We start from the raw sequence: 15183 nt of genomic DNA, 5'->3' as shown, positions 1-15183 counted from the left end.
GTTCCGAAACGTTTTTGGATGGATGTTGTTACGTGTGCTGCATATATCAACCGTATGCCATCTCGATTACTAGAGTATAAGGCCCCACATCAACTCTTGTTTCCTACAGCTCCGTTGTCCCGTATTCCAATGCATGTCTTTGGGTGTCGTTGCGTTGTTCATGACTTGTATCTTACTTGCAGTAAACTTGATCCCTGTGTCACTCCTTGTGTTTTTCTTAGTTATCCATTATCTCAAAAGGTTACCGCTGCTATGATCCTAATTCACACAAGTACTATGTCTCCATGGATGTATCATTCTTTGAGAGTCAACCCTTCTTCTCGGTTTCTCCTCAGGGGGAGAGTAGGGTTGAGGAGAAACACACTCAAGTTCAACTACCTCCTCTTCTTGGCCCTTCTCCATTTCGGGTCTTTCTTTGCCGCCATAAGAGCCAGTAGAGTTTAAGAGCCGTGGAACCTGAAACTATGCAACCAATATCATCAGACTCTCCAGAGGTAGATCTGCCTCATCAGCCAGGTACACTTGTTCCCATTGATATGATTGAATCTCTTAACATTGATCCTCTTGTTGTTAATGATCTTGATGTTCCTATTGCTAAGAGAAAGGGTGTTAGGTCTTATACTACTAATCATCCTATCTCTCACTTTGTGTCCTATGATCATATTTCACCTTCATACCGTGCCTTCCTTTCCTTTATTGACAGTGTCTCTGTTCCTAAGAATGTGGCAGAAGCTTTATCCAAACTTGAATGGACAGATGCAATGGAGGAATAAATTAATGCCTTACACAAAAATGGCACCTGGGAGTTAGTGAATCTTCCTGAACGGAAGGAACCAGTGGGTTGCAAGTGGGTATTCATAGTAAAGCATAGAACTGATGGTTCAGTAGAAAGATACAAAGCTAGATTGGTGGCCAAAGGGTTTATACAAGTGTATGGAGTAGACTCTATAGAGACCTTTGCTCCAATAGCCAAGATGAATTCAATCAGAATCCTCATCTCACTGGCAGTTAACTTTGATTGAACTTCATCAGTTGGATATCAAGAATGCATTCTTGAATGGTGACCTAGAGGAAGAGGTTAACATGATTCAACCTCCAGGTTTTTGTGCCAAAGGTAGTGAGCAGAAGGTGTGCAAGTTAAAAAAAAATCTTTATATGGATTGAAGTAATCACCTCGGGCCTGGTTTAGTAGGTTTCATTTAGCAGTGCAACAAAAGGGATTCGAACAATGTCAGTCAGATCAATACTTTATTTGTGAAAAAAGGTGAAGGGAAAATTGCAGCTTTAATTGTCTATGTTGATGACATAGTAATCACAGGAGACTAGAAGACTGAAATACAGAAGCTGAAGAAATTCCTAGCCACTCAATTTGAGGTGAAAGATCTAGGCCCCTTACGTTATTTTCTTGGAATTGAAGTTGCTCGCTCAAAAAGGGGCATCTTTATTTCCCAAAGAAAATATGTACTAGACCTATTAGAGGATACATGCAAGTTGGGAGTGAAACCAGTTGATTCACCCATTGAACCTAACCATCAGCTAGGAGACAGTTAGGGGGAGTGTTTGAAAAATGTAAAGAAGTTCCAGAGACTTATAGGGAGACTCTTATATTTGTCTATGACCAGACCTGATATTGCCTATGCAATGGGTGTTCTTAGTCAGTTCATGCGTAATCCTAAGACAACTCACTTTGAAGCTGCAGAAAGAATCCTTAGATACCTCAAGAAGTTCCCAGGAGTTGGTTTGCATTTCAAGAAACATGGGCATTTGAAAGCGGAGGTGTATACAAATGCTGATTGGGTAGGGGCAATCGATGATAGAAAATCTACCAATGGGTATTGTACCTTTGTGGGAGGAAACCTAGTCACCTGGAGAAGTAAGAAGCAAAGTGTGGTGGCTAGATTCAGTGCTGAGGCATACAGAGCCATGTCTCATGGAATTACTGAAATGATGTGGATAAAAAATTTGTTAGGAGAGTTGGGTTTTGCAGTTAACAAACCTATGTCACTCTACTGTGACAACAAGGGTGCTATCAACATTGCTGTTAACCCAGTCCTCCATGATAGAATAAAACATATTGAAGTGGACAAGCATTTTATTAGAGAAAAACTTGTGAGCGGAGAAGTGTGCACTCCTTATGTTAATTCAGAGGAACAACTTGCAGACATCTTTACCAAGGGCCTTCAACACGTGCGGCATAATAATTTGTGTGACAAGTTGGGCATGATTGACATCCATGTCCCAACTTGAGGGGGAGTGTTGGAATGTTAACTTTATTTATTATGTTTATATTCTACTGAGTTAGGGTCCGTTTGGACAAATTAAAGCAGTTTTTTTTCTTTTGTTTTTTATGCTATAACTTAAATAGGGGCATAAGGGTCCTTTCCCTTCTAATTATGGTTGCCCTATATATATTAATATAAGTTGGCGCTGCCAGCACTGTAGTAGACTCCAAATCTCTCTCTTCTCTTCTCCTACCTCTCTTATCCTCTGTTCGGCTATTAATATAGGTCAAAAACCGAAACAAGTCAATTGGTTAACCAGTGGTATTGGTTTCATTTCGGTTCAGGGAATTGCAAATGTTGGGATCAATGGCCTTACCCAAGAGGGGGGGGGGTGAATTGGGTATAGCCTAAAACTTTGAATAGTTCAAGTTAGAAACCTTCCCCAAAATCTGAAGTTAAGCCTTTAATACAAATTGCAGCAGAATAGAGGCTTAGATTATTCAGTAGTGGAGACAAATGAATGATCAAGGTGATCAACTCATTGCTAAAGTATGAGCTGCAGCTTCAAACAAATAAACAATATAATCACAATGGCTCAGGGGTCAGCAGTTAAATAAAGATAGAACAATAATAAAATGTAACTGTTGAAAGTAAATGGCAGCTAAAGTACTGGCTGTCATGGAAGGAATTTAGAAAGCGAAGGACTTGAATATTCACAAGCTTTGAATTGAGGAAGACTCAAAGTTGGTGATTAGATGGTTGCAAAAGGAAGGGGATGGGGGATGGTGGGAATATATTCATGAGAAGAGAAGGCCTGCAAAAAGGAATGGAGGTTATTCTACAATGGGTGAAAAGTGATGCTAATTCTTTGGAAAAAAAAGGGGTGGGAAGAAACTCTCTTATTTTGGGCATGTTTGTAATTTGTACATCTCTCAGGAGAGTTAAGAGAGTTTCTCTCTCCCTTCTTTGTTGTATACCTTTCTACTTTATTTAATGAATATGATTATGTTATTGATAAAAAAAAGTAAATGGCAGCTGAAATAAATGAAACAATAAGGTAAAGTAACTGCTGAGGATTGTTAGTGGAGTTGTGGAGTTGCAGTTAAATGAAAGAATGAACAATAAACTCAATGTAACTACATAAAAGTAAAGGCAGCTAAAATGTAAATAATTGAAATGTAAAATGGCAGTTGTACGAAATGTGTGTGCCGAAATTTTAGCTAGAGACTAAGGACCAGCTACAAGCAAGTAGCTGAGAGAAGGATCAGCTACAAGTAAGAAGCTTAGAAAAGGACGCTACAAGAATAATCAACTTGAGATTCAAGAAGTTGGAGAACTGCTATCGGAACCTCAACGACAGATTAACTACTGAAATGTAAATAATGCAGTTGAACAAAGTAGTCGAACAAGACTACAAATATCTCTTAGGTTTTGAACAGAAAATAAAGAAAGGAAGAGTGAAGATGAGAAGAAAAAGAAGAGAGATGAAGAGGGAGAACTCGTGGAGAGGTATTAGAAAGAAGAGAGTGGTTGGTGTGTTTAAAACAACCATCTCACTCCTTAATTTATATACATAGTTTCCTAATTATAAAAGAACTTTAATGTTTACATGGCAATAAAAGATAAGATTAAAATAAAACTAATCCTAGATAAGAAAGAATAAAACTAATCCTACTAGGAAAGCTGATCCTAGTCAGTTTAAATCTAAGTACATCTCTGGGTGTCACACAAATACACTTAATGTGGGGTCCACAATTTCCTACACTCCCCCTCAAGTTGGGTAGTAGATATTTGTCATTCCCAACTTGCATAGATCTTCTTCTAACTTCTTTCTTGAAAAGCCTAGATGAGTAGGTCTGCAAGATGCATGTCAGAGGTGATGTAGGGAAGGCATACTTCTTGAGATGTAACCCTTTCTCTGATAAAATGCCGATCCACTTTGATATGCTTAGTTTTGTCGTGCTGTACTGAATTATGGGCTATATTGATGGCAGCCTAATTATCACAGTACAACATTAATAAACAATACCCAATTCCTCAAGTAATGATCTCAATTATAGAATCTCAGCCACACCATTTGCCATGGACCTATATTCAACTTCAGCACTTGAACGAGAAACAACACTTTGTTTCTTACTCTTCCAAGAGACCAGATTACCTCCTACAAAGGCACAATATCCAGAGGTAGATCTTCGGTCATCAACACAACCGGCCCAATCAGCATCTGTGTAGACTTCTATCTTCATGTGGTCATTTTTCTTGAACAAAATGCCTTTGCCTAGGGACCTCTTCAAATATGCTAATATCCTTTCAACCACAAGGAGATGAGTAGTTCTAGGAGAGTGCATATACTAACTAACTTACACTGACTGCATAATTGATGCCAGGTCATGTGAGGCAAAGATAGAGAAGTTTTCCAACTAACTGTTGAAACATAGCTTTATCTTCAATAGGCTCTCCACCCTCTGCACTAATCCTGTGGTTCTGTTCAATAGGTGTGTTGGCAGGCTTAACTCCCAACTTTCCTGTTTCTTCTAGTAGATCAAGAACATACTTTCATTGAGAAACAAAAATTCCATACTTGGATCTAGCTATCTCAATGCCCAAGAAGTATCGTAGTTCCCCCGGATTTTTTACCTCAAACTCTTGATGAAGGAGTTGCTTAAGAGACTCAATCTCACTAGTATCACTCCCGGTTACTGCAATGTTGTCCACATACACGACAAACAAGGTTATGGAGGAACCCACTCTCTTGATAAACAAGGTGTGGTTTGACTGAGCCTGCACATATCCAAACCTATCAAGGGTTCGTCTAAATCTGTCAAGCCATGCTCTAGGGGACTTTTTTAGTCCATATAGAGCTTTGTTTAACCAACAAACCTTTCTTGTCTCCGTACCATAAAATCCCGGAGGCAACTGCATGTAAACTTCTTCCTGCAAGTCTCCATTGAGAAAAGCGTTTTTAACATCCATCTGATTCAATGGCCAAGAGTAACTAGCTGCAAGAGATAATAGTACTCTGATAGTGGTCATCTTTGCTACTGGCACAAAAGTTTCTAAGTAGTCAATACCATATGTTTGAGTAAATCCTTTTGCAACTAATCGAGCCTTATACCTTTCAACAGAACCATCAACATTATGTTTCATAGTGAATACCCATCTGCATCCAACCGGTTTCTTTCCTTTAGGTTGATCAACTATCTCCCAGTTATTGTTTCTGATGAGGGCATCCATTTCTACTTTTATCACATCTTTCCACTCTGGTACTTTCAATGCTTCCTGTATTGTTTTGGGAATGGAAATTTCAGCAATGGATGCGAGAAACGACTTGTAGGAGGGAGACAAATGATCATAGGATAGGAACTGAGAAATGTAGTGTTGTGGTGCAACGACGTTTGCCTTTATGAACTGCTATGGGGAGATCAAGGTCATTGAATGAAGGTGAAGGCTCCATGGTTGGATGTCTCTCATCTGTAGTATTTGTGGTACCTGGATCTGGATCTGTAGAAGGAACTGGGGCTACTGTGGTACATGGATCTGAATCTGTAGAAGGAACTGGGGCTACTGTGGTACCGGGATCTGGATCTGCAGAGGGGACTGGAACTGGCTTGCACTGTTGATGTCCAAAATCAACCTGTTTCCATCATCTGTGATAGACTCTCACATCCTTGCACCTTTGACATCCTTCCCCATTACCTCCTTCTTCACTTAATGAGATTGGAAAAGGAACTTCCGATGAGCTACTCCCGGCTTCACTATTCTCCCCTTGAGGAGAAACCCTTGGATAATATGGTTTATCCTCAAAGAAGGTGACATCCATTGAGACAAATCTTTTTCCAGAAGTCGGTTCATAACACCAATATCCCTTTTGAGTTTGGGCATAACCAAGGAAAATGCATTTGGAGGCCTTAGGATCAAATTTGGAACGATGAGGGCCAAGGATTTGAACGAAGCAAGTGCGCCCAAAGGTTTTGAGGGGAATGGTAACAATTCTTTATCAGGGTATAAAAGGTTGAATGGGGTTTTCATGTCAAGAACTCGTGAGGGAATTCGATTGATAAGATAAACTACTGTAAGAATGACATCCCCCCAGAAACGTACAGGCTCATTTGAGGTAAACATAATACCTCTGGCTACCTCCAATATGTGTCTATTCTTTCTTTCAGCAACCCCATTCTGCTGTGGTGTATGTGGGCAGGTACTCTGATGGATATCCCATGATCAAGCATGTAGGAGGCTAATGGGTTTGAAAAATATTCTTTTGCATTGTCGGATCTAAAAATTTTAATTTTGACCCCAAATTGGTTTAAAATCATTTGACGAAAGATCCGGATTAATGCTAGAACCTCATCTCGAGAACGCATAAGATAAACCCAAGAGAACCGAGTATAATCATTAACAAATAATAGGAAATATCTGTATCCCCCCATGGCAGTGGTATGATGGGTCCCCAAACATCAGTATGCACAATTTCAAAAGGAATATTGCTTCTGTTATTACTTAATGGATAGGTAGTCCTACAATGTTTTGCAAGCTCACAACTTTCACATTTCAAACTTGTCTCCTGAACAGATTCAAATATACTAGGAAACAAACTTTTCAAAGCCTGAAAAGATAAATGGCCCATCCTATTATGCCAAAGCATCACCTGATCAACAGACTGAGAAACAAAGGATTTCTTAGTTTCACTATCCTCCTTATGAGCACTTCCTCCAAGTAGGTAGATTCCATTTGTCTCACGGCCAATCCCAATCACCTTGTTCCAGATCCTGAAAAATACATTGATCAGGAAAAAAAGTTATTTAGCAATTCTATTTTTTTGTAATACTACTAACTGAGAGCAAGTTAGTATTAAGCTTAGGAACATGCAAGACAGAGGATAGGGAAATTGCATCAGACAACTTACTGTCTCCTTTGCCAGAATTAGGAACAAGGAATCCATCAGCAATGAATACTTTGTCTTTACCAATGGATTCATGTTAGATGGGACCTCTGTCAATACAAGGTGGTATGGGATTTATATTCCATTAAGAGGTTAGAACCAACAAGCGCACAAATAGAAAGAGAGAACGCCCTCAACATCGGAACATGTTATTTCAAAGAAAATGGTCCTTTGAGCATACAGAGGCGAGCTAAGAACCAACAAAGGCATGGAAAAATGGCACAGACTTCCCTTTTGCTTTCGTTCTTTTAGATTGAGATGCCAATAGAGGCATGAAGTAAGTTTGCTTATGGGAGAGATAGATTGGAGATTGGGGGAGAAAGGTGTAGGAAATAGTGAGAAGAGAGGGATGAGGAAAAGTGAGAAGAATGGCGGGCTTTTAAACCAAGGGCAATTTGGTCCAAGTAAATACTTTTTTCTTCCCACTGTCTGCTTTTGCAATTTATTTTGATACTTTGAAGTTTGAACCATGAATAGAAACATTAAGGATTTGCTTTATTTCATTGTGCTTCTCTACTTGCTCACTTTGATTTGATTATCATCCATCCTTGTATGTTATGCATGCCATGCTGGTTTTAAGAGTCACTAACACTTTTAAAATTTGACTAGACTGGAAGGTGCTCACATCTCTATGATTCAGCAAGCACTTGAACTGTCGTTTCCCCAGGAACTACTGAAAAAGTTGATAACTGTTGAATTGTTCTGTTAAAGAACTCTCTCTTTCTCTCTCTCTCTCTCTCTCTCTCTCTCTCTTCAGTTCCCCTCCTTATATATATTGTGTTTTTCTTTCTTTATTAAGTAATATAATTTGTCAGTAAAGTAGTTTCATGAGCTGTGAACAGAGTGGTATTCTAAAAATTTAATTTCCAATACATGCTCCAAAAGACAGTGCATACCCATTGCATTTGTTTTTTAGATTGACAAAAGAAACTTTTTTCAAGCCTACCCAAGAGGGTGGGACAAGGTCAAATCAGAGATTCTCATAATTGAAGGCAGACCAAAAAGTGGTACATAAGAAAAAGTAAGAAACTCTATGGAGGTTACTGTACTCTGTACAACTTAGCCCTCTGCTCCTTATCTAGCTAAACTATCCAAAAAAAGAAAAGGATTTGCTGACATCTAGACCCATTTAAGTCCATTCTTACCCTGGATGTCAGAGTTCTTTCTTCTTTCTCTGCGTAAATGTCCGAAATACCATGGTCTCTCAGATCTCCCTTTGAGCCATCTGAAGGATCTCCTCCTTCGTCGGATGGTTCCAAGTTTCCCAAGGAGCAGCCATTCAAAATTCAGCTTCACTGCCCCTAGGATGGGTATCCGACTCTACAATGCAAATTGCCATCTCGCCGATAATCTTGCCACATGAAACACCATTGTAAAAACATTAATACATTGCCTGGGGATGTAACATCAGTTAAGACTAAGACTGATGCTAGAACACCCAATTTACAACTATTTGTGTTATTTGTCTTATCCATGATAAAGAGGGGGGGGGGGGGGAGGGTGGATAGAGGAGAATGCTTCTGAACTGCTCTGCAGTCCTCACATTCTAATCAATGTTTTAAAATGCGGAGGCGTGACATGAGGCATTCCACTACTTGGAGGCGTGAGGAGTAGTTCAGACCGTAAGAGGTGTAAGCCTCCTTAAGAGGAGGGGGATGAGGAGAAAGGAAGAGGGGAAGGAGGATCTCTTTGTTCTTTATTTTTAATAGAAATCTTTTATATTAAGAAGAGCAAATATGCATAATACTAGCTGAAAGGGGGGATGGGGATGGGGATGGGGTCTTGTCAAAGAAAAAAGGGATCCTCCTTGGGCTGCATTGAAAAGGGGTTGGGGGCCTGGGGGCTCAAACTTTCTTTCCCCTTCTCTTTCCTTCCCTTCTGTTCCCTTTTCTTTTCTTTTCTTTTCTTTTCTTTTCTTTTCTTTTCTTTTCCTTCCATTTTTTCCTTTCCTTTCTTTTCTTTTTCCTTTCTTTTTTTCCTATATTTTTGTATGAGGTGTGTGTGAGGCACATGAGGTGTATGCCTCTAAGATACCTCAAGAAAAAGGAATTTGAGGTGCATGCCTCTTGCACCTGAGGTGTACGCCTCAGAGATATCAATGCCTCTGGGATATGCCTTAGGTTGTCTTGGGGGCACCTCGCCTGGAGGCGTGCCTCTAGGCATATGCCTCCCACACCTTTTAAAACACTGATTCTAAATAAGCTAAATATGAAATTCATAAGGAACTATTGACCTGTAAGACTAATCTTGCTTCGTAAAGACTGATATTAGACAATTAATAGACAATATGAGGATTGCTGAGTTGAGGAATTTAGATATATGAGTGATGTGACTATGAAGGGTGAAATTAATGGATGCATTCAAAGAATAAATAGAATGAAGCAACAATCAAGTTAAAAGAATATAGTTATATGTGATGAAGACTTGTAAAATTTTTTACGTTACTTGTAAAACAATCAAGTTGGTGCAAATTGAAGGGTCTAAAAGGACAAGGGAAAAAATGCGGGTAGACTGGGAGGTTGTATGGTTTTCATATAGGTGGTTCAATATAGTTGGGGTAAATGTGGATGTTGGTGATGATGATCCTCTAGTGTCCCCTCTTCTGGTGGGAAGGCTAGTTCAGGGAAATGCTACATGACCCAAGGAATTTCTCAGATAGGAATATCTTGAACTAATCATCATATCTGCAGATTGGTCAAAAACGTTTCTCTTTACCCTTTTAAGTCTTATATTCCTTGCACCCTTATTCATTATCTTTTTCTGTTTGACCTTTGATTTTTTCAAGCAATATATTAATATATTTCAAATATTCCTTAGAAACAAGAGGTTTTAAAATAAATAGGACTAAAACAGAGTATATGACTTGTAAATTTAGTAATAATAGGAGTCTAAATAAAGGTACACTTAGAATTGGAGACCAAGAGATAACTCAATTTGACCATTTCCAGTACCTTGGTTCAGTAATTCATAACAAGGGACTATGGGAGAGAGGAGGATGTTACCCAAAGAATTAGATCAGGATGGGAAAAATGGAGGGGTGCATCTAGATTTTTATGTAATGGGCAAATACCGCTTTGGCTAAAAGGAAAATTCTATAAAACAATTGTGAGGCTAGCTATGTTGTATGGAGCAAAGTGTTGGGCAGACAAGAAACATGTCCAGAAAATGAATATGGCAGAAATGCGAATTCTAAGATGGATGAGTGCAAAAACTACAAAGGACAAGCTTAGGAACGGAGTTATCTGTAGGAACCTAGGAGTAGCTCCAATAGGTGATAAAATGGGAGAGAATAGACTAAGGTTGTTTGGGCATGTGCATAGAAGACCACCAACTGTGCTAGTAAGAAGTGATTTGTTGCACATTGAAGGGGCTAAAAGAGCTTGGGGCAGACCAAAAAGGACATGGGTAGAAGTAGTAAGAAATGATTTAAGCACTAATAATTTAACAGTGGATATGGCTTTAAATAGAATGGATTGGTGAAACAGGATTCATGTACCCGACCCCATTAGTTGGGATAAGGCATGGATGATGATATTAATATGGTTCAAATCATTAAAAATTATGATTTGTCAAATAAGTGATTATGTCTTGAGTTTCCATGTTACACAAATTGCTGCAAAGTTTCATAGTTAAGTTATCTATACTTTTAATGTATTATTCCATACCTTATGCTTTTGTGGATGAACATGTCTTCCATATTTTTTTGGTAAAAACAATGTTTTCCATATATACCATATTATGTTGCTACCGTAAGCTGTAATTTAATAGTTCAGTGTCTCTTTGGATAGATACCTCACAATTTATTGAAGGATTGCAAAGCTTTGCAGAATCTCTCTCTACATGATAATCCCATTTCAATGGACCAGTTCCAACAGGCAAGTGGCATTTCCCTGTTGAATTGCTTGAAACATCTCTCGAGTCTTTAGCACTATTATCAGGGTCTTACATATTTCTCATGATAAATATCTTGCATTGACTCTTGTGAAGATGGAAGGTTTCCAGGAGTTTGAAGCACGGAGAAAAAAGAAGTTTGATAAGCAGATTGATTCAAATGTGATGATCAGTTCAAAGGGCCTTGATGAGGGTGTTGATTTGTGAAAGAAATGCTCTAATATTCTCTGTAAGTTCTACACCTACAGAGGGGTTTCAATTTTCAAAGCAGGAATGTATTTTATAAGTGATGGTAGTCCTTCTATTGGATATTGAAAGCCTGACTTGGTCTTAATGAAGGCCAGGGGTGGTCAGGACTAGGAATATCTTGATACTGGGTTGATTTTCAAGTTTTAGTATTTGCTATGGTCAATTTTTCCATGTTCCCAATTACTTATACAAGTATATATCGCGAGTGCTCCATTTTCACTTGTTTGACACATGTGACAAGTTTTATTAGTTAGAGGAAACATAAGTTGTCATCATTTTTTTTATTTCAATTGTTTGTTATGTAATACATGTACTAGCGAGGGATGCCCATGTTCAGCACGGGCAAGTAATACCGAGTAAATGGGACAGTGAACTAAGTAGAAGTTCAAGACTGCTATCAGCCTTGAACCCTAATAGATTTCAGGTTCGAAAATAGAAGGAAAATGTACAGAAGAGAAGAGAAAGAGAAGAGAGAACTGTAGAACACAAAGGGTTGAAAGGAGGGACCGAATCTGAATGTTCTGCCGCCATCATTTCTATTTAGTATTTATAGGTTATGCTCATTACATGGAAAGGACAGATCTGCCCTTAGTATTTACATAACAAATAGAACAAAATAAAACTGAAATAAATAACAACTGAAATAACCAACTGACCACCAGATAACCCTAGGATGACTAGAACACATTCTACCCTACGAACACAGTGGGACCATAGCTGTGGGGCCCACATCAGTGTTCTCTACACTCCCCCTCAAGTTGGGAATAAATGTTTATCATTCCCAACTTGGATAGATCCGCCTCTAGCTTCTTCCTTGGTACAACTTTGGTGAGGCTATCTGCTAGCTGCATGTTGGATGTGATGTATGGGAGACACACTTCTTGTGATGAGACCCTCTCTCGTACAAAATGTCGATTAACTTCAATATGTTTAGTTCTGTCATGCTGCACCGGATTGTGTGCTATATTAACAGTCGCTTGATTATCACAATACAACATCAAGGGCTTCTCATACTCAATACCCAACTCCTCAAGTAGTGATCTCAGCCATAGAATTTTAGCCACTCTGTTAGCCATTGACCTATATTCAGCTTCAGCACTAGATCGAGAGACAACACTCTGTTTTTTACTCCTCCAAGAGACGAGGTTACTTCCCACAAGGGCACAATATCCAGAGGTAGACCTTCTGTCATCAACACTTCCATCCCAATCGGCATTCGTATAGACCTCCACCTTCATGTGGTCATTGTTCTTGAACAGTATACCTCTACCCGGGCATCTCTTCAAGTATGCTAATATTCTTTCTGCTGCAAGAAGATGCGTGGTTCTAGGAGAATGCATGTACTGACTGACAACACTAACTGCATAACTGATATCTGGCCAAGTGAGGTAGAGATATAGGAGTTTTCCCACCAATCGCTGGAACATAACTTTGTCTTCAAGAGACTCCCCACTCTCTGCACTAATCCTGTGGTTCTGTTCAATGGTTGTATCCGCAGGCTTGACACCTAACTTTCTAGTTTCCGCCAACAGATCTAGAACATATTTCCTCTGAGAGACAAAGATCCCTTGTTTAAGGGACTCAATCTCATGGCTATCATTTCTTGTCATCACAATATCATCAACATATACTGCAAGTAGTGTCAAAGAGGACTCCACCCTCTTGATGAACAATGTATGATCTGACTAGGCCTGTACATAACCAAACTTCCCACAATCAAACCAACCTCTAGGTGACTGCTTCAAACCATACAATGCCTTATTGAGCCGGTAGACCTTCTTACCTGTCTCTGTATCATAGAATCCAGGAGACAACCACATGTAAACCTCTTCCTGCAGGTCTCCATTCAGAAAAGCATTTTTAACGTCCATTTGGTACAAAGGCCAAGTGTGGCTTGCTGCAAAAGATAATAGAACTCGAATGGTGGTCATCTTGGCTACCGAGGCAAAGGTCTCTAAGTAATCTATACCATAAGTCTGGGTGAACCCTTTTGCAACTAGTCGAGCTTTGTACCTCTCAATGGAGCCATCCACATTGTGCTTCTCAGTAAATACCCATCTGCATCCAACTGGTTTCTTTCATTTGGGCAGATCAACTAGCTCCCAGATATTATTTTTCAACAGGGCATCCATTTCAATTTGCATTGCACCTTTCCACTCCGGGATTGATAGGGCTTCTTGCACTGTTCTTGGAATAGGGACATTGGCAACGGAAGTAAGATAGGACCTGTAGGAGGGAGATAGGCGATCATAGGATAAAAACTGGGAAATGCAGTGGGCTGTAGATGTGGCGCAATGTCGTTTCCCTTTACGGACGGCAATGGGAAGGTCAAGGTCGTCTGCATGAGGTGAAGTGGCAACAGTTAAAGGACTCTGTGGGCCCTGGGACTATAATACCTGGACTTGGAGCCGGATAAGAGGTTGGAGCTGGCCTAGACTGCTGATGACTGGGATCAACCTGCCTGCATTGCATGTGATACTCTCAACTCCTAATCCCTCTAACCACCCTCACTATTGCAGCCCTCGTCACCCAATGGAATAGGTAAGGAAACAACCCCAAAAGTATTAACCCTACCCTCACTGCGCTCCCTCTGAAGAAAAGGACCCAAATCCCCACTCTCATTGCTCTCCCCCTGAGGAGAAACTCGAGAATAATAGGGTGTCTCCTCAAAGAAAGTGACATCCATAGAGACAAACTTCTTCCCTGAGACAGGATCATAGCAGCAATAACCCTTTTGAGTTTGTGCATAACCAAGAAAGATGCATTTGGAGGCCCTTGGTTCGAACTTGGAGTGATGGGGTCCGAGAAGCTGAACAAAACAGGTACAACCAAATGTTTTAAGGGGAACAGTAAACAACTCATCATTTGGGTATAGATGGGAAAAATGAGATTTCATATCAAGAACCCGAGAAGGAACCCTATTGATAAGATATACCGCCGTGAGGATAGCATCACCCCAGAAGCGGATAGGGACATTGGAGGTAAACATAATACTTCTAGCCACCTCCAAGATGTGCCTATTCTTCCTTTTTGCAACCCCATTCTGTTGAGGTGTATGAGGGAAAGTGCTCTGGTGGATAACCCCATGATTAAGAAGGTAAGATGCCAATGGCTTAGCAAAGTATTCATTTGCATTATCAGATCTAAAAACTTTGATCTTGGCATCAAACTGGGTTAGGATCATTTGGTGGAAGTTTTGGGTCAGGGCGGGAACCTCATCTCGTGAACGCATAAGATAAACCTAAGAAAACCGAGTATGGTCATCAACAAATAACAAAAAATATCTGTACCCGCCCATAGAAGGGATGTGATATGGCCCCCAAACATCAGTATGCACGATATCAAAAGAACTATTACTCCTTTTATTACTCAATGAATAAGATTTTCTACAATGCTTAGCAAACTCACAACTTTCACATTTCAACTGGGACAACTCAACAGACTCAAACAAAGTAGGAAACAAATTCTTTAAGGACCGGAAAGACAAATGACCCAATCGGTTATGCCAAAGCATAACCGGACTCACAATCTGAGAAACAAGTGACTTCTTATTCACTGACTCTTCCTGACGATAACTCTCCCCGAGCAGATAGATCCCATTCGTCTCATGGCCAATCCCAATCACCTTCTTCGTCTCCAAGTCTTGAAAAACACATCGGTCAGGGAAGAAAGTTACTAAGTAGTTCATATGTTTGGTAATACTACTGACTGAAAGAAGGTTAGTATCAAGCTTAGGAACATGCAAGACAGAGGACAAGGAGATAGTAATCGATAGCTTGATGTCACCCTTGCCAGAAATGGGGACAAGAGAACCATCAGCAATAGATACTTTATCCCTACCAGAAGACAAATGATAAGTGGTAAACAGTGAAGGCAAGC

The 15183-nt window shown here is 39.8% G+C and overlaps 1 protein-coding gene across 4 annotated transcripts in view; it reads left to right on the top strand.

The window, feature by feature from the left end:
- Positions 1-15183, top strand: part of LOC148854437 (Leucine-rich repeat (LRR) family protein) — a 38907-nt gene that overhangs the window by 18062 nt on the left and 5662 nt on the right. For 2 of the 4 annotated variants that reach the window (XR_016113195.1, XM_088985800.1), the window contains 2 exons: positions 10953-11039; positions 11167-11284. Coding sequence is in view for 2 of the 4 variants with exons in the window: in XM_088985800.1 (XP_088841926.1) it covers positions 10953-11039; positions 11167-11262 (183 nt within the window). In the remaining 2 variants the exon portion in view is untranslated. Of the gene's footprint in view, positions 1-10952; positions 11040-11151; positions 11285-15183 lie in introns of all 4 variants that reach the window. The other 2 variants (XR_016113194.1, XM_088985799.1) reach the window with 1 other exon arrangement.

This window comes from Nelumbo lutea, chromosome 4 (assembly GCF_056320005.1).
Source record: "Nelumbo lutea isolate HS-2025 chromosome 4, American lotus-T2T, whole genome shotgun sequence".
NCBI lineage: Eukaryota > Viridiplantae > Streptophyta > Magnoliopsida > Proteales > Nelumbonaceae > Nelumbo > Nelumbo lutea.
This window is presented reverse-complemented; position numbering and strand designations above follow the sequence as displayed.